The sequence below is a fragment of the Pseudochaenichthys georgianus genome, chromosome 21, assembly GCF_902827115.2.
Source record: "Pseudochaenichthys georgianus chromosome 21, fPseGeo1.2, whole genome shotgun sequence".
Lineage (NCBI taxonomy): Eukaryota > Metazoa > Chordata > Actinopteri > Perciformes > Channichthyidae > Pseudochaenichthys > Pseudochaenichthys georgianus.
Window position 1 is genome coordinate 27,061,351 of NC_047523.1, and position 20,708 is coordinate 27,082,058.

The 20,708-nt window shown below is 39.9% G+C and overlaps 1 protein-coding gene across 2 annotated transcripts; it reads right to left on the reverse strand.

Moving 5' to 3' along the window:
• Positions 1 to 2,976: 2,976 nt before the first annotated feature.
• On the reverse strand, positions 2,977 to 20,572 carry mospd2 (motile sperm domain containing 2). Of its 2 annotated transcripts, XM_034109513.2 has the most exons (16): positions 20,447 to 20,572; positions 20,300 to 20,357; positions 19,699 to 19,854; positions 17,883 to 17,969; positions 17,285 to 17,439; positions 16,045 to 16,105; positions 15,876 to 15,914; positions 15,651 to 15,775; positions 13,279 to 13,452; positions 9,088 to 9,206; positions 5,748 to 5,841; positions 5,416 to 5,512; positions 4,904 to 5,024; positions 4,645 to 4,747; positions 4,130 to 4,159; positions 2,977 to 3,436 (listed from the first exon to the last, which is right to left on the reverse strand). In XM_034109513.2, exons 1-16 carry the CDS (start codon positions 20,477 to 20,479, stop codon positions 3,284 to 3,286), a joined length of 1,605 nt encoding a protein of 534 aa, XP_033965404.1. In that variant the 5' UTR covers positions 20,480 to 20,572; the 3' UTR covers positions 2,977 to 3,283. The 2 variants fall into 2 exon arrangements, with proteins under 2 accessions (XP_033965404.1, XP_033965405.1); XM_034109514.2 differs by lacking the exon at positions 4,130 to 4,159.
• Between the last annotated feature and the right edge of the window lie 136 nt (positions 20,573 to 20,708).

Below are 20,708 nucleotides of genomic sequence, written 5' to 3' on the forward strand. Positions count from 1 at the left end.
ACCGATTTTTATATATAAAATATAAATGTATTTTAATTTTATAATTTATTTTAAATATTAACAATATAATAAAATAAATGGAAATATATACACCGGCAAATATTTAATATAAATACCTTGTGTGTGTGTATAGCTATTGCTTTATCTGATTAATGTTATTTTCATATGAAAGTCCATGATTATAAGTATGCAGTATCATAACTACATCTTTGATGTTTATAAAAAACCAAACCGTTTGAAAATTGGTTGAAAATTGAGCAAACTATGGTTATTTAAATAGTAAACCATAATGTTATGAATGAGAGAACTCCCTGTAGCAAGATGGCGGCCAAGTGGCAACGTCGGTCACCATTGGCCAGCAGCGCGGGTGAGTCATCTAGTGTTTATATATATCTATGGTTGGCCACCCCTGTTCTAGAGAATTCGAACGGCACTTATCATGGCTGCCACTGAGGGACTTCCGGGTCATTTCACTCCTGTAGGAAGGTTCCTAAGCTAAATGGTAGTGATGGCGAGATGAAGCCTTATGAAGCTTTGAAGCTTTCCAGCCAATTGGTTCGCAAAAGGGTTCGTCTCATGAGGCTTCATCATGGGCTTCATTTGAACACAAACCCCCCTGTTGGTCAAAGTGTGTACAACAGGCAGATTGGACATCTCAACAGTGTGCTCTATCTCATACCGAGTTCCCAATGAGTAAAGCCTTAGAATAACTCTAAACAACGAACATTAAATCATATTTTCATGTTAACAATATTGTTTTTATTCCAGTTGAATGATTGTGATTGAAAAGCCTAAGGAGGCTGGTAAACATTGCAAAGAGGGATTTGTATTCCTTAATAATATTCTTAAACGTAACCATGTTGTAGCCTGAGAAAGGATAAACCATATCAAAGAATACATTTATTAACTACATTATCTCATTTAGCTGTAGCTTTTATAAACAACAACAAAGACGTATGGTTCAGTCGTTGAACCAGGAATCCTGCGGTCATGAGTCAACTGCTTTCCAGCAGAGCCACAGCACACACGCTGAATCTCTCTGAAAACACGGCAACATATTTATTCATGTTTTTATTCCTACATTTATTTATGCTTGTATCTATTTATACTTATGACATGTTCCGACCTCTATATAAGTGAGGGTCTGAGCTCTCTTAATTCCATCGTGTCACCGGGCCCGGGTACAGGAGGGGTAATATGGTTATTATAAATACATCCATGGCATGGGTAATATCAGCACTGTGGTTCAACCATCCATGGGTTCAACGGTTCAACCGATCTGAATCGCTTCGTGAAGCAGTCACGTGGTATCGACAGGCAGCGAGGCTTCGTTTGTCATCGATGACGTCACTGGCCCAAAACGATACACGCCTCGATACATGCTTCACAAAAAGCTTCGGGGATTACTCGACACACGCTCCGAAGCCTCGGCACAATACGTAACATCACTACTAAATGGACTATTCGACTTCAGCCCAGGATTAAGACAGATGGAAATGGCAAGGAACATAGTAAAACATTTTTTTTAATATGGCATCCTCTTTCTGGGTTACAGCCCATAAATACATTTTACTACATAGTTAGGGGAGATTAGTAATATGGACCACCACTCTATAGGCATTGATTTCAATGAGTTCATTTACAGAGATGATGAAAAGGGCAGCATGTGGTGCACCAACATCCTATCCATGGGGAGGAAAGCACAATATGCTCGTCACCCATCCCATCCTTGTTAAATGTAGCACTCATTGACTTTCCATCAACTCTCCCCCATGTCCCAATTTGCTACTTGAACTTAATCATTTCCCCCCCTTAAACCTTGCATGAGTGCCTGGGGCCAGTCGCACATTGACCCGGGTTTCGATTTAAGTGGTGTTTAATGTTGAATCAATACTGTGGAGGAGCCTCTGCCTGGTGAAGCGGCGGAGGAAGACATATGGCAACCACTGTAAGTAATTACTGACAAATAGGCAATCAGGTGAGATGAGTCCGCCTGGGAATCAGTGTCACATGACCGCTCAAATAATTTTCCACTTCAGTCATTGTGGAATCACTGATAGCAGTGTTGTGTTTGGCCCTGTGCAGTGCAGTGTATCTGATTGACTTCCTGGGTTCAGTCAGGTACTGTGTGCCACTCGGATGCACTTAAAGTCAGCCCACCTGTGTGTGATACCAAGGCTTTTACTTTTATCCTCCAGAGGCAAACACTCCATTTACCACCATTCTTTCTTTTAGTACATATGCACTCACAAATGGCGCCAAATGCAACTTACTGAAAGTTTTAGTTGAACACAAAATGCAAGTTTTACATCGAGAGAACACACTCACTTAAAAACCAATTCCTTTGACGAAAAGATATTACTGAAGAGATTTTATAAGAACCATGTGAAGGGTTGGCACTGAAACAGAATGCAGAACAAGCGACGCAATGCAATCTTCAGGGATAAACACTTTGCGGCTCCCCAAAACAGCCCAGTGTTTATAATCACCGTAGGATTAGTTTACCCGTTATTGCACAAGTCCTTCCAATCATCTCCACGGCTACCACCTACTGCGAACAAGCAGCAAGTGTTTACGCCGACAACCCTTATGTGCACACATCTAGTAACCCAATTGTGATCATTCCTATTGCGACGACGCGCATCCTGATTGCTCAGAGCTGGATCTTGTTATAGATATCAGCGCTTTCCTCTAAGCTACAAGTGGGTTGCGCTGTGTCCTTGTACTCGCCAGTAATTGCTTTGGTATTTTTAGTTTGCCAGTGTCGGGGTAATTAAAACAAATAGAGGAGATAGTGGGAACAGAGATCTCCTGTGGCTCCTCGGGCTGAGTGTGGGAGAGGTTTAGTGGGGTCGCACACGGCAACGTTTTCAATTAAACACCTCTGTACTAATGAGGGTTTATTAGGAAGTAACCACAACATTCACATGTCTGGATGAAGGCGGATGTGGAGAGACAAGGAGAAAAAACAACAGATAAGTTGACAAAAAGTTTATTTTGTATTCTCTAGATTTATATAATATGTAAAAAATTGTACATTATGATCACAGAATTAGTAATTGTTCCTCCATGTTTTGTTTTTAGTAATAAATACACATTTATCTTTTGATGAATCTTAAAAAATACATTAATGCTTTGATATCACATTGTTAAAAGAGTCCCTCTCAAGTGCCTGAAAAGAGACTAATACAGTCTGTTCGGGGGGGGGGGGGGGGGAGAGCGCTCAGGGGACTGTGGCCCCTCAGGAAGTGTGAGTGTCGGCGGTGGAGCGGGCGGGGGCAGGTCAGGATGGCTGCTGGGAGCTGGTCAGCAGGCGCAGACACAGCAGGTTCAGCAGGACCAGGATCAGCACCAGCCCGATCAGAACCTTCTGCACCCACAGACACGAGTTCAGCTTCTGCTCCAGCCGGGCGTTGCAGGTTATCACTTGCATGAGCTGGTGAGATAAAAACTGGTTTAATCTAACACTGTTGCAATGAAAGAAGTCATGGCAGCAAACCAGGTTATAGATGTTCGGTTCATTTGGGGAAAAAGGGTGAAATACGCCTATTCTTTTTCTAGAGTTAGAGGATGGATTCTACTCTCATGTGTGATATAGGAAGACTGGAGGAAAGAGATACAAATAGCCTGGCTTTTGCTAAACTATAACTGTGTCTCTAAGAACGTATCAACCTGAAATTCAAAACGACAATTTGTGGTTTCAGGGGGAGTTAGGTGCTACTGTGTGTCAACTTCCTGGTGAGAAGCGGTTGATTGCAGTGACTTCCTAGATCATAACTGTGAAGTGGTGAGGAAATAAGCAGAGAGGCTACACACAGACATATCACTTCTATTGAAGAGAAAGAGTACTAATTAGGGAACTCTAGAGGGTCTGGGAAGAGGACTTTGACATTATTATACAGAGCTAGGCTAACAATTTCCAATTTGTATGCTAAGCTAGGCTAGTTGCCCCTCTTTTCCAGCTGTAACACACAGACATGAGAGTTGAGTTTCTCGTCTAACGAAAGTAAGAAAAGCAAGAACAGTTCCCCGAAATGTTACCATACCGTTAAACATGTAACAAATAGACGACCAACAAGACATAATGCTACGACCTAATGAATCTACACTCAACCTACATAATACTTACTGATGTGAAATGTATGTTATCATCCAGTGCCTGGGTGTGGGATGTTTTTGGAGTATGCAATGCAAATACAAAGACATGTTAATGACATCTGTAAGGGTGCGTCTTCATCAGAGTCATATTGGACTACAATGTGTTAGGGATGGCAGAGTATAACATCTAAATTGGTGGTCAAAAGGATCTCCATGAACAAATGTATTGTGAGTAGGGCTGCTCAATTAATCGTATTTTAATCACGATTACGATTTTTTTTTATATATATATTTTTTTGGTTTTTCAGTTGAAATTATACTTGAAGTTCAGGGTAATCAACTGTTAAAAACATACTGTTCCATTTTTTTTCTCCAATAAATGGATGTTTTCAAAGTCAATGAATAATTTGAAAGCATTTAATAAATCGCAATTACAATTATTGACCCAAATAATCGAGATTATTTTTGCCATAATCGAGCAGCCCTAATTGTGAGTCAAAGATAATGAGTACTGAGGAGAAGAGGCTCCTCTCCAGCAGAACTCACCGCAGTGTGAAATTCCTGCTGCTCGCCGGAGCCCGTCTCCACAGTGCTGTCTCTGAGAAGACTCACTGTTTGTTTCAGGCTCTCCACAACGTGACAGCGCAATCTGTGGGAAATTCACAACCTAATGAGCGGAGGCCATCAGGGCGATACGCAGCCGACAAGCTCACGGTCACGACTGTAATGAGGACACTGGGGCAACGGGACAATGTACTCATCATTTGACAGATTTACTCTCATGGCTGTATCAAGGAGCACAGACCTGTGTTCCATGATCTTGGCTTTCTGCACTTCTTTCCAGAACTGTGCGAGTTCTTGTGATAAAGAATTGTCCATCTCGGCAGCCATGACCAAGAATCTGTCCTGTGGCGATGCTTGAGAACCTGCCGGAAACATCCAGGGCAACAAAACACACGGCAAGTCAACATAAATAATGGAAAGGATTTGATTTGTTGAGGAAATCTTCAGCAGGAATGAGAAAATGCATTGCTTGACATGACATTGTGAAAAAGCATTAAAGCAACCCTGAAATAGGTAGCACTGACTCTTCCAAGGTATTTGCAATAGAGTGTAGTCTATACACGATTTGAAGGTCCTAACATGTTTAACCTCAGTTGTTTTGGGCAGATTCTTCTTTTATCACTTTTAAAATATGTATGCTGTGCAAAGAAGAGTGGCTGCTAGCACTCTGAAGGTAGAAGACCAGACTTGTTGATGATTCTGAAGTGCAGCTTTAGGAACGATCTATTGTGAGACAGAGCTAGAGTGCAGTACCTCCATGTAAAGACACGACTATATCTACTGACGCCCCTGGTTCACAGAAGTTGCTGCTGGGCTTCACTCTGTACTTCTCAGGTGCTGTGGTCCGTACCTGGAAAGACACCAAGGGCACTCTAAATAAAACATATTTATTTTCAGAAAGTGGTTTGTCTATGAAGATCAGAAAATGGTCCAAACATAGAAATTCCATGAACATTGATATAAAGTTGCAAAAAAGCAGAACAACTTCACATTGGAAAAGATGAAACCAGTGAACTGCTATTGCGCTAAACAAATGACTTTACTAAATGTAATGTTACTTAGGCACAAACGCTCCTCATTCTCACCTTGAAGGCCACTTTATTTTTGGTCACATTGCTCAGGATAATGAGGCATCTTTTCTCCGTCTCTGCAGAACCAAAGCTGAGCTCCTCTGCGGGGCTGGAGGGAGAGAAAACCCACAATGCGAGACAGGAGATACGTTAGGAAGCTGTCGTGGTAGTTCATGCACTTGTACGACTGCTCTACATGCAGACTGGAGTTCCCTTTGCTCCCTCAAATGCTTTGTTCTTTCTCTCTTAGGCTTCGTATGAATACAGATTGGGCGGATACTTCATGTGCTGTCTGTCTGTGTGCTATGATTATCCTGGGACTTTTCCTGCTACACATCCCTCTAAATATCTGCTATAACCATCGTTATTCCTGAAGGATGTTATATAAAAATTTGCAGCAAAAATAAATAAATTATACTTTCAAATACAGGATACCTGTTTTTACATGAATCTAGATGTGGTCAGAAATCAATAAACCATGTCAAAGTCCGAGGCTGAATCACCGCACTATGGGGCCCCTGGGGGACAGAATTGAGTTGTAGGTTCCTGTTGACCACAACAAGTGCATCTATACATGCGTCCCAAGTGACTACTTGTGATTGGATCTCACTTAAAAACACGTTCATCATTTCTGTTGACAGCTGCAAGCATTGACGTATTTTCCTGTTACATCCTAGTTAGGGACACATCAGGAGGCCTCAGCATTTACACTATAAATATGTGGTCCTATGTGGACAAACCACCATGGCAACTGGTTACCGTGATCAAATCACAACGAGTCTTTGTGGTTGTTGCATTCAGAGCTGTGGTCTTGTAACCTGACCCCCTAAGACACATGAATACTCGATGTAAACAGGGTCTAGCTGCCTTCACAGGCTATAGGAGGAGTTAATGCTTTGATTTCAACTGAAACCACTTAGTAGTCCTTTATGTCATCAACATTTTTTGGTGTATCGTAAAAGACATTTGCAGGTAAGATAACATAATATTTGTTGTGCCGCAACAGAGCAGATAGCTAATGAACTATTTATCATGAAAATCAATGTTTGCCGTGCTCTTTCCCCCGCTGAATGTTTGTTTGGTGGCTGGTACAACATGTCAAAGTGCAGGACAAGGTGTTCATGTTGGTTAGTCAGATCAAAAGGATACTTTGTGTGCCGTGTAGCAGGATGTGTGTGGCTTTTAGTCAGCGGGAATGTCTGCACATGATTAAATGCTTTTGTTACTGCTTAACGCAAATATGGTTCCAAATGAAGCGATCTGATTGGTTGTATGGAAACAAGATGTCCATCTATCAAAACGGAGAACTCATGGTATTAGAATAAATGATTGTCACTATTTCAGATGTTGATGCCGAGTAGAACACAGGAGATATGAATACTCCAGCAATTTATTTTCAGTTGGACTTTAAACTGCATGGAGCGCTGATCAGGCATCACATCTGATGTGAAATGTTGAATAAAAACAAATCTGTGACCCAAAAACTTGGGATGAGGCTCTTTCTCTCGCAGTTTGTGATCAGTGGTGGTTGTTGCCGGCTCTCGCTGTTTCCTCTAAGCAAGTTTGCAACAGTCTAACTTGGCTATAAACTATGTTATTCGATGCATTCAGATAGATTAAACCATTTTTTATTGGGAGTTTTTATCAAGAAGAAATTAGAAAAAATATTTGAATATTGTAAGTCGCTTTGGATAAAAGCGTCAGCTAAATGCAATGTAATGTAATGAATATCTGCTTCATATCAAGCTTCTGCTTGATGTCTCATGGACTGACACGGCTAAGAACAAAACGTATATTTCTCTTACGCAAGTCTGCGTGTTATTTCCCCGGTTCTAGACATAGGCTCTTTCCCTCAAAGTGAGTTTTCGGGCTCTGAAAACCTTTTGCAAACATGAGATCAAAGCCCCCTACTCCCCACTAAAGCCCCCCCAGCCTCGAATTAAGGCCAACACAGCTCAGAAACATAATTGCATTTAAGGCTCATTTAAATCTGTTTATCACTATAACTCACAGCCCAGAGCGGTCAGAATCCTCACATCAAAGCCATTCCTCCGTTAAAACAGAACTCAACGGACAAATATTCATGAAAATGAGAAGTAGTATCATTCAGTGTGAGAATGCACCGCTAATTCTTTACCCAATAGCCAAACACATACTTGTGTGATTGCTTTTTTCTTCTTTGCAATACACCGCTCTTGAAGTCGACCCCTCTTTTGCAATCCATTGAATGCTGAATTAAAACATATGATGGTGTGTGACGACATGTTCAGCGTGACGAGTGCTCCTCTCTTAAAGGTTCATTGATCATTGGCCAGTCTCTCATTGAACAAGCGATCGCTAGCATCCTTAATTCCTGCCCCATGTGAGCGGATCAATCAGGCCATAAAAGGCGCACACATCAATAATGACTCATGGCTTTGAGCCGATACATGAAGGGGACATTTTCGTCAATATATACAAGGCAATTAAAGTTATATATTTTTGCTAATTGCTTCTTAACGGGCGTATTCCCAGTTACCAATTTATTAACGCAGTATCATGTAACATCTTACCTCCAAGGATGTTATAATGTTTAGTTTTAGCTACAGCTCTTGAAAAAATTAAGAGACCACTCCAAATGATTCTTAAATCTCAATCTCTACACGTATGGCAGCCATTCCATTCCGGGGTCTGTTGAATGAAATATAAAACTATTATTTTACTCAAACACATACCTATAAATAGTCAAACCTGAGAAACTGATAATGCTGCAGTGGTCTCTTCATTGTTTCCAGGGCTGTATCTGTGCATTGACCCTAACCCTGAAACCAGCGTTGGAGTGGAGATTGGCAGAAAGGACGGCAAAGGAGGATAATTTAGTAGATACATCTACTACCAGTTCTTCTCAGCAAACTAGCAATCCTTAGGTGTCCATTCAACCTTTCTGGATACCTTACTTCATGTTTCCCAAACACAAATGAGTTGTAGTTGCAGTGCAGAGATGCTGAACATGTGTGCATAAAGTCAACACCAGTTGGGTAAAGTCAACAACAAATTCAGTGTTGGTTTAAAAGAAAAAAAAGCCTCCGACATTTTCTGGGTTCATTTAGGCTCGTGTAGAAGCTGTCAATGTTTCCAAGAACACTTGAAAAGGTAGGATAGGAACACTTCCAAGTAATGGTAGAGATGAGGATTTAGCATTATTACCAATGATAAACCTCAAAGAAATCCATCAGCTGATTGTGAACTGTCTACATGTTGGTTTTAGAGCTTCGTCATCTAAGTAGATAACGTCTTCTTTTCCAATATAACTGCAACTTGAGGAAATGACGTGTAGAATAATGGTAAGAAAGGAGATTGTGAGCAGGATGCCTACCTAACATCTAGCAGAGCGCCTTTGAAGGTAGTCAGTGGCTTTCTGGCCCCTTTGGTCCTGGAGCTAGTGTCTCCTTTATCATTGTCCTCTGCTCTCAAACTGTCTTCCAGGAAATTCACCTGAAACAACAAAGAGCAGCTAATTAGAAAAGAGACTCAGAGAATTGATAAAGCAACCGTGTGACTATATCTGGTTCCTTCCCTGAAAATAAAATGTTTGAGCCTTTAAGCGAGGAAAGCTATCAGTTAATGAAGCTCTTGAAAGTTATCTGCAATGATTCATGAATGGCTCTTGTGAAATAATTGTGAAGTGTTCAAAACATGTTTTTACTACTGAGAAACCTCCGTGATGACTCCTCACCCGTGTTCCTGGTAGTCTCACAAACACATGACAAGACGCTTGAACATAAATAGTTCAGTTAGTTCAGTGAGTCCAGGAGTCAGAATTAAGACTCCTACAAGGATACTTTCACTTCAGCAAAACATCCGTACACTTTGACCCAAATCATCCTCAGACAGATCACGAGATAAGGAAACAGCTGACAGGATAGAAATTGCGAAACGTCAGCCTAAGCACTACGGATAAAGTCGTTGGGTTGGGAGGAGGATGCCTTCACAGTGATGCTGGCAACACATATTGTGTAAAACAGATGGGAGAGTGAGCACATCATGGGGGAGGGGTGAGGGGGCAAAGGTGAGCGGGCTCTGCATGTGATGGGAACATTTGTGACTCGGAGGGGTAAGTGTGTCATTTGCTGTGATAAGCAACACAACATGTCATCTTAATTCAATGGCTGACTGTCATGCACCTGCCACAATGAAGACATCAAGAGATGATCAGCTGCTGATGAAAGGCTTCATTTATTCATCATATCCACACAATGAGGTCACAATGTGAGTCGAAGAAGTCAAACATACTCACATTTTTTAATTAGAAATTAAACATGAAATAGCAGGCTGTGTCACACACATATCATAATTAAAATAGCACTGTTTTTAAGAGCTTTGATCCTTTTCGTAAGGCTCATGGAAACAAAATTCCATTGTAGATTAACAAAGAACAAAGATATTAGGCAATTTCTTTCAATTCAAAAAACACTATAAGCAAATACAAATAATTCATATTTACTCCAACACAATTAATACTACATTTGATACCTTCATGTTTTCTACACATTGTGTAAGATTTGAAATGCAAAGACAATAGAATTATTAAAATATTAGTGAAATGCTCATAAGAGGAGTGTCAGTACATATTAGTAGGCTTTACACATGATACTTGACATCACTCCCCAGTGTCACAGACCTGGTGAAAATAGTGTTAAAAAACAAGGCACTCATGGTGTTAGTTAAGATATGCATAAAAGCAAAGAAGTTAAAAAACGTGTTAATAACTGGTTTTACTGCAACATTGCAGTAATTATTTCAGTGGTTTTTATCTGAGGTTAGAACATACAGGTCATGTAAATGTGTTCCTGGCGAGCAGGGACTGTGCGATTAGTTTCTCAATTTGAAATGTAAGGTCCAGGACAGATGAACATGTCCAGGGATGAGATGACGGCAGGTGACTGAGGCAGGCGCACTCACAGTAATTCAGTCACGTGAGCACACCTGCCTTTCCAACCGGGAGAAAGCGCCTGGACTCTGAGCTCCGAGTGTGGGTTTGATCCTAACCTGCCTTACCACAGCCAGCCCTTGTTCCAAAACAGAGAGAAAGGCAATTAGCTCCCTTAAGCCATCAAGTAATCAGCGCAATTGAGGAGGGACGGCGGCGGAAGAGGAGGGGAAGAGTCGATGGTTTGTTTAGACAAGATGGAATGTGCTCAGACGAGCAGGATGGGATATTACAGAGCAGCAGGTTTAGTCACAGCACAGGCATCCAGGAATTCATCATGCCCGATGAAACTACCCCACTCTGTGCAACAGAAGTGAAGCTGGTTTGAAAGATTACCAAGAGACATCATCTCACTCTCCTTTCGTCTTGTTTTAAATAGTAAACCATGCCTTTCTGTTCATATTGTGATTGTTTGATACTCTTGATAGACACCGAACGTATACTTACTTCTGTTCAAAACTATGGGCTTTAAAAGGAAGTACCTGTGCAGGAGTTATTATTAACCACGAATTAATACATTTCAAAAAAGAAAGTTGGGCTTGTAAGGTTTCCAGAATGAATTTATAATTAGAATGCCAGTGGCGATATTTAAAGTCACATGAATTACCATTCATTTTCAATCGTTCTACAATCCACCATTTAAAGACAAACTGTTGAGCTACTGTTCTTAGTCTGAACATTCATCAAATACTTGAGACATAGTGATTGCTGTCAGGCATATTTCAACATCAATCATACCAGACTCACTTTCTGTGCAGCGTCACTGCAGAGTGGTTGAGTAACTAGCTCTTCAGGCTAACATGAAAAATATCTTTCCCTTTCCCACAGACAATGTTTTAATGTCAAATATGAAGTCAAAAATGCTTGAATATGGAAATGTGTACATTTTCTCTCGGGAATAAGGGGGGCTTGTTCATGACGCTTACACCAACAACTTTAACAAACTTATTTTTTTTTTCCTGTAAGTTATTGCTTGGGCTAACATTTGAGTGATTTGTATATCTTTGCTTTGTAAATCTGAATCTGTTGTGCATGACCAATGTGGTATTTATTAACAATAAGAGCTCCGTTTGTTTAGTGGGTCTTAGGAGGCTCATGGGAGAAGCTGTGGGTGACACGGCAGCAGCAGCTCTCACAGGGTGTGTCCTATAGGCAACAGGCGACAAACTCATGAGAGCGGCTATAAATCACAACACAGTTATATCACGACTCACGTGGAACGCAGGTCAACCCCAAATCTGCTGCTCTTTGGCTTTAACAGCAACATATCTGTTATTCAGAAGGGCACAAACCTCCCCAAGGCCGATTCCATTAGACTTTTATTTTGTATATATTGATTGTTGCGTTTTCATTTAGGTCTTAATGTGTGCACATGTGTCTTTGACTGTGTATATTCATTTTCTATATACATTGTTTTCATATTTGGGATTGTGGGAAACAGTATTTGAATCTCTCCGTCTGTACACACAAACTGGAAGATTTACATTAAAGTTGACTTTGATGATTCGGCTGTGCTTTAACATTTAATGACTTCTTGCTTGACCCATGCTTTAGTTAATAACGGCTGCAGCAAAATAATAATTAACCATGCTTGAAAACAACCTGCACCAACATATTGCAAATGTACAACTTTCTAGAAGTCGAGCATATCCTGAGCCCTCCATCTATTTCCATGCAGGCTTTCTCTGCATGACGCTGTGCGGGAAAGTAGCTAAATAGATTATGAAACTGGATTGTCCTGTAGGAGAGTAGAATTTGTGACATAAGCTGCAGCCTTACTCCATGTGGGTGGAATCGGGTGACACCAGAGAGAGAGGGATGTTAACAAGTACCTGCAGACATAGTTAAGATAAAGCCTGCGGGGCGTCTCAGTTATGCTGTTGGGCTGCTTGCTGTTGTTTAGCGAGGAAGAGGAATCCAGCTGCAGCAGGGAAGAGCTTAAGTAGCTGACTTGACAACCTCTGTGGACCGTATGAGGGCGGAGAGGAGGGGCGGAGGGGAGGAGGGGAGGAGGGGAGGAGGGGAGGAGGGGAGGACAGAGCGCCGGCTGCGAGGCACTGGCTTTGTTGGCAGGATTTAATTGCAGCCGTAGACATTAGGAGTCACCTTCACATAGACAATGAGCAAGAGCTTACCATCTTCCAAATCAGGACATTACTTCCCATGTCATTCACTGCGGTGATTACATGCTGTAATCTCACGCTCAACTTATAGAATGTGAGTGAAAGAAGAAACGACTATAGGCCGCTCAGTTTGATTCGTAGCAGAATGCCACAGCTATAAGAGAATTAATCATGACTTAATTACACACGAGAGCAGCTACACTGATAACAACGTCACCACAAGTCTTGCTAACTATATTAGTTTCACACATTTTATTCATAAACACAACATTCACTCCATATTCAGAAGTTCGCTGACTGAAACCGAGTCGTGCCAGAGTGGAGACTGACAACACAGAAGGAGCCCTCCTACCTTTTGTCAGTTTTGTCTTAATTACATTGAAGGACTTTTTTAAGCCGGCTCCATTCTGAAACTAATGATAATAACTAGATATAAACTTAACAGAAAATGTACCTTTTTGGGCTTTACTGCTACCTCAGAGCTGAAGCTGGACTCCAGGGCGTCTTTGCTCTCCATGTCCCCTTCTTTGCTCTCCAGCTCGTCCTCACTGACAATCGGCCCGTTTTCACAGATGGGTGTTTGGAAGTCGTCATCAGGGAGAGGAGGGTAGCTGTACTTGAAGGGGTCCTGGAATGTAGCCAGAAAAAATATATCAAAACATGCATGGTTTTTAAAAGCGTGTACATTGTCAATCTCAATGAAGGTCATCATACTGACTGTTCTTGTGAAGCAGAGAAAGTCCCATGACTTGAATATGAATGAACATAATGATATGGCTTATGCTGGTTAAATAAACAAAGTGATTTCCATCAGTTAGATCAGATCCCCTGATCAGCGCAAAAACAATTTGTTAAGGAAAAAATGCCTATATAAAGAGGTACAGTAAAACAACAACCTTGTAACTGAGAAACACTTAAATGCTACATTTCAAATGTTTACTATCCATCACTAAATTCATGGCAAACCAATTTTGCAATAACACTAAGACGACATTAGTTGCATTGAACTGATCTTTTTAATAAGTTGTACTTACAATGTAGTGAAACATGGGCTTGTGCTTCACTGAGGACCTTTGTCATTCTGACAGCAAGGCAAACTGCAGTTATTACACTTCGCGTTTTGAAATATGTGTAACTCTATTAATATAAAACCCACACTGCTCAAACTTCCTTACTTTTCCTAGCAATTGGTATATTTATTTATTTTGGGGCATGGGGAATGAAGAGAACAAAAATATGAGCATTTTATGAGCATGGGATTTTGACCCCTCATATAAACATATGCATAATGCTGCACTATACTTTGCAACCACAAGCTTTAGGTGTTTAGGTGTTTAGGTGTCCTTTGATAAGCAGGCAGTCATATCATTAGCTAGAACTAGCTAGATCTGATAGATTTGGACATAAACGCGAGTGAAGTATATCCGGACGCGAGAGAGAGAGAGAGATCAGAGATCAGATCAGCTGCTGCTGACGGAGAACACACAGCTCTACCGGATCACAGCTCCACGGCGGACCGTTGAGTGGAGCAAAATTAAATACACTAGCGGCCCGTCTACACTACAGCGTCGAAAGCTCCAATCTGCCCATTCACTTTCAATGGGGTGACGTCACGTAGCCGCGCTTTTTCGCCGAACTGAATTGTGGGTAACAATGTTCAACTTCTGTTGCCTGAGACGCCGGAGTAGCCAGCGCCAGCCAATCAAATCCCGTTTCCCAAAATCTGACAGCTGAAGCCGTAGCCAATCAAACCGCGTCTAAGCTGGGAGAGATATCCCGCCGTTCATTTCTATATTTCAAAAAAAGTCGGAGGAGAAACTAACTATCGCCGTAGCAAATCACCCGGTTTTGTATGACCAGACCCTCTTCACCTACCGGGATACAAACCGGAGGAACCAGGCATGGAGGGAGGTGGCAGAGACAGTGGGGGAAACTGGTAGGTTTTCGCCTGTTTGGGGAGTTTATATATATATATATATATATATATATTGCTCCCATACAATCCCCGGGGTTTTTTGCTTTGTATGTCGGGGGCGGGAGATTCATGTGATTGGTTGTTGGCCGTGTTGCTTGAATAAAATCCCCAAGCTCCAGACACGCCCAGCTCCAAGCTATTTTTGAAGCTGTAGTGTGGACGCTCCGTAAGAGTTAGACCTAACACACTTAGCTAGTTTATCTACTCTGGAACTAGCTATACATATGTGTATTCTTTACTGTCAGGTCACTTATTACAGGTACAGCGAGCTGCACGAGACTGACGGGCTGTCAGGAGAGGGAGAGGAAAAGAGACCACCCGGTTTCTTTTTCCCATTTTATTATCCAGAAATACTGTATACTTTGAATAAAGTAGTTAATCTACTATTAGTAGTTTGTTTAAATGCATTACTTATGTTGTTTTTTTCATTAACATAAAATAAATCTCACGTACCCCCTGCAGTACTCCAACGTACCCCTAGGGGTCCGTGTACCCCCATTTGAGAACCACAGAGTTAGATAGTGGTGAGCTGAAATCATAATTTCCGAGTATGGAGAGATTCTCCAACCATAAAATGTTTTAATCTGCCAGTTAAACAATATTCAAGATTTCTGTGTGGGACAGAAATATTTGTGTTACCTTGGATTCTGAATTTGTTCAGTATGAATAAAGGTTACACAACTGAAGTATTCATCAAATCATCATTCAACATTACTGAGTGATGATAAACATTCAGACGAGTCCTAGTTACTTCTGCATCGTTTAAATCTGTCCTCTAGGCATGAGCTAACGCGCTAATGCTATATTTGAGATATTTAATAGAACACGTAGCGAAACACATTGTAACATACCGTTCCCCCCATATGGGCTGGCAGGTACTCGGGGTCTATGAATCCATGGACCTCAGATCTGGAAGCAAACTTGAGCTTGCTGACTGCCTCTGGACCCAACCATGACCTCACAATTTTCCACGCAGCTGAAAAAGAGACATGTCATGCTCCAGAAGTCAGAATCATATTGTGATCGGCAGAGAAATAAACATGTTTCTAGGACGGGCTAGGAGGACGCTTTCTCACCATTCATGATCCAAGGCATATCCACGATGATCATTTTGGCTGAAATGATCAAAAAAAGTACAAAGCTTGTCCATTAGAATTGTTCTTAAAATACCCAGGTTTGGTTGTAAATCATAATTAATATGTATAATTATTTGTTCTGCTTTTATGAGACTTTTATGTTACTTACATAAAAACTTTGGATAATATACTTTGAAGCAATTAATGATGTACTTCACAAACTCCATGTCCTGAAACACAAAGTGGAAAATTACAGGGATTTTAAAAAGTTAAACCGAATACAGAAGAACCATAAAACAGGCATTATTTTAAATAACGAGAATGTATGTTCAATTTTAAACACCTTTAGATCTGAAGTACTTAAATGATCCACTCACAAATACTGACCATATTACCTATTATAGTTATTAACCATTTGCAAAAAAGAGAATTATATTACACCGTTTGATTGCATTTTAAAGATTTGACACATTTCTAAGAAGACTGTGTTCCCAGAAAACAAATTAAGTTCACACTATACGGCTCTTTGACTTAAATGGAACTAAATGATAAAGGGCTTCTGATTAAAACAGATTATCTATCAACACTTTAGTTAGTGAAAGAAAATCGACCGATGAAATAGATTTTATAAATCTCATCTGGAACCAACTGTCCAGGTGAAACACTTCAAACCAGTTTGTATGTGAATATGATGAATGATCATCTTACTTTTGAATGTTAATCATCAAACCAAACCGGCGGCATGTCAATAGAAACAGCGTCTAGATCCTGGCTGGGCTCCATAATTGGCTCGGAGCCTCATTGCTATGCAGGAGACTCTCCAGAGCTTTAATGAGATCATACTGGCTAGCCTTAGCTCTGTGGTTCAACAAGGCGGCAAACTGATTTTCTAATCTACTCATTTCATATTTGGGTTGCATAGCTATTTATTCTTTTTGCAGTCCTTGTGCTGGTTTATTTGTATTTAACTGAGCCATTTCTCTCCGAGAGAGCCTAGCCAATGAAATGCACTCTCTGACAGAGAGCTCAATCAAGGAGCTAACGCTGTGCGACACAGCGAGTCTGCGGATTAGACAGTCCACTCGAATTGACCAACGGGATTTAAAGGTTACTTTAATCTACGAAGAGTAAAACCATTAAAGAGCATCAGTGCCTGCCTGCAAGACCACCGCTCAAACAGCAAGAAGGAAGAGGACACTCAACATCATTTCAAGGACACTCACTGGAAGGAAACAGTCTTTTATAACATGAAACTAAGTAAAGCTTATTTAATAGAGGGAGAGCAAAATGCAATATAAGCTTTGTCTTGGAGACCTGGATATTATTACAAGAAATGAAAGAACTTGACGGAGAAATAAGAAGAAGTGATACGATGACAAAAAACTAATTAAAACACATGATGGACTTACTATGTTGCTGAGGCCAGACTCTGCCATATCAAAGATAACAGTGAGCGGCATCCCAGGTTCCTTCTTCGCATACCGCTCCAGCCAGAAGGCCACGTACTTCTTCTTGTCCACGATAGTTTTAGTATCCTTGACGTGAAGCTTTACCTTGAACCAGACTAAACATAGTAAACAGAGATTCAAAGTTATTCATGAAGGTTTTATTGTCATATGCACAAAGCTACAGTGTAGAAATGGCAATGAAAGTCTTATGACCTGAGCTCCTCCAACAATCCAAAAGATATAATCAAATGTAAAAAATAAGAATAAAAAAGTAGTGCAAAAAGTCTGTATACATGTAAATAGAATATCATATGTACAAGAACAGAATGTTAAATAAAATAATGTAAATTAAGACTAAATTAAATACGGTTTATTGCTTGGATAACTATTTATATAAATAAGTATATTGCAAGATGAAAAGTTGAAAAAATAAAAGTTGTATATTTGTGAAGAGATTAAGGGACAATCTTAATGCAACAGATAACTTGTAACGAAACGCTAAGTTGTACATGTTTAAGAGTGTACTGTAAGGAGGGGCTCTAATAGAACATGTACATACAGAGTTTGTTGCCCTCTTTGTCATAGCCGTGGAGATAGACAGCGCCAGTCTCGAACATCCATCTGGGGATGGAGCTCTCAGTGAGATCTGAAACACACAGGCAGAAACACAACACTGTTAACTGGTGTTTGTCATACTTTAAATATTAGCTGTACAGAACATGGATTGTAGGCTAAGGGCTGAAGTTGTTTGAAATAGTTTTCTTCAAGACTATTGGCTCCTGAATTTAACTACTGATCTAAATTTCAAAGGCACATCATATTTAAAGTATAACTCTTTACGTTTTTTGTAATTTAATAATTATTATCATGTCTTTTGGCATCTCACAATTCAGTTTTCAGTGCAATTCGGTGCATATGGGTGCTAACTTCAGGATCTACTCCAGTCCGCTGTGTGTTAGTAAAGGCACATTATTGCATGAAAGCAGAGTAAATTGTGTATAAGAATGTGGAGATGATATACTGTACTCTAAAAAGTTATATCCAATGAACTTCCTCAACTAAACGTTTTTTTATATATTTTTCTCAGTGACTTTAACTATAGCAAGTTCAAGTTATAAAAAAAATGATGCTTGTTACTACATTCATATAATTGTTAGGCTTTGAATAGTTGCCTTTTCATTTCTCAGAAACTTCCTAATTCTAAATCATTTTAACAAAAAACTGTATTGTGAGATTTTTCTAAATATCACACAACAATAACTGACAACAATTTGCTGTCCATCACTAGCAATAACTAGCTTATTTTGTAGAAAATAATGATTTTTAATGATCATCAATACCTTCTGTAAGCAGTTAATCAATTGAGGATCCGGGTTGATAAGAATCTGCATTATTCCCAAAGATAAGTCATCGGAATTTATAATATAAATATTACTTGGTTAATTGGTTTGTAACATTCATGTAGGTTAACCAGGACTGAACAGATGCACTTTTCCATTTTAGAGCAAGAGGTGTTTCGCAGTTATTATTTAATACTTTAAAAAACTATTTTTTGAGGATCCCAGCTTCCCTATAACCTAAAAAGTGCTTCAATCCCTTTCAATAGATCAATAAACAAACTAACAACATGACTTAATTATATCAAGTTATACTAAAACAACTACTTGACATATTGAATTTGCTGGATTAAAGACTAACAAACTCTGGGAAATTCCTCAGGAAAAAGAGAGAGTGGGGCTTGTTCTCGGGGGTAATAGCCTTTGCAAGGCGATATGGGTGTTTAACACACAATGGAACTCTGTCCGGATTCCTTCTAGAGCAGCACAAAGACAACCGCTGATGTCTGTCGAAACCGTCAACCAACAACAAATAAACATTGCATGTCAACATTTATACTCTTAGAACGGACCGGTTAAACTTGACACTGATGAAGCTATGCATGTCGCACTAGATAAGGAAATGTTACAGGATCCAAAATATATCATTGGTCTGATTCATTATCTTGGTATCTAGGTCATGTAGATCATTTTGGATCCTGTTGTATTTTTGACTTTTTATTTTAATTATCCAGAATATTTTATATTGTTTTCTTTATATTTATATCATATTTTTCCTTTTATTTTTAATTGTTAATTCTCTTTTCCACTTTTTAAAGTATTGTATTATAAACACACTTCTGCTTCAGTGAAAATCTATCTATCATGATTTTGAAAAACTACAAACTGTTTTTGAACTATTTAATTTGGTCAAAAATTCCAAAAATATTGTACTCAAGATTGGAACTAAGATTGGAACTAAGATTGCCTAGCCCCACTTTTAGGTAACCATTTTCATATCATAAGACAGACTTTTAAGCATGACTTCAAAGTTCTTACCATTTACACCAAATTCCTTTCTCCACTGAAGACTTTCGTCAATTAATTTCAAGGCATCTTCGACAACACAAAGTCTCCATTGAAGGTAGCCCTCCACTAGGGCATCATCTTTGTCAAGCCTTTCCACATCTCTGGAGTCATATTTATCCGTCGATTCTGTAAACACAACCCTGTAAGTGCTTAGTCACATGACGCTCGGCATACAAAAAGGTCAAACACAAGATTTCACTTCCCAAAATATTGAGTGTTTTATACTGTAAAATACTGCTGAAGCCATAAATGACCACATTGTACTGTCAACTCATATAAAGTTCACCTAGAGGTCATAACGATATATACACAGGCTGTATTAGTAAAAAACAACTAGCTGCATGTGGTAATAAAGAGTTAGCTAGGTTAGTTGTATATTGGAGATTGGAGCTTATCTAGGCTCTGAGCATTTAGGTCATGATGTTCACAAAATGAAAGTGAAGCAACAGATAGTTCACTTTTAGTAACAGTTAACATTATATTTGAAGATAACATTACCGCCACATTATTGCATTTGCAAGTGGCTGGTCAGGGAGCAAGTGTATGTCAAATGACATAATAAGTGAGTTACCTTGCAGGAACTCATTCTTAAATTTCTGTCTCGTCTCCTCAATTTTCTTCTCAATGTCCTGTCAAAACAGAGTAGTTTTATGTTACAGAGACACGTCTTTTGATTAGACAGATTAACTAACGCATTACTAACGGTAGTTAACGTTACCTGCTCTCCTTCGTGTTGCTCAAGTTCGGCCATGTTCCCCTGTCACCGGGTTTCCGTCTCTGAGCTGGTTCCTTGTTAAGCTAGCTACTCAGCTAACGTTTAGTTCAGGATAATCAGTGCAAACTGAGAAACTACCGTCCTGTCGTAGCCATTTTGGCTCCAGCATTAGCCACACCTCTCCGCTGTGTTGTTTGTTTAAAGTAAAAGGGCAGAGGGAGTGTTCAACTGTACTCAGCAAAAGGGTTTATATCTAATCATTCAT

Coding starts and splice junctions, on each gene's coding strand:
- mospd2 (XM_034109513.2), bottom strand. CDS start 20,479: ATGGCCGAACTTGAGCAACACGAAGGAGAGCAG. Junction 20,358..20,446: donor AGCAACACGAAGGAGAGCAG/GTAACGTTAACT, acceptor CTGTTTTGACAG/GACATTGAGAAGAAAATTGA. Junction 4,748..4,903: donor GCCAAGATCATGGAACACAG/GTCTGTGCTCCT, acceptor AATTTCCCACAG/ATTGCGCTGTCACGTTGTGG.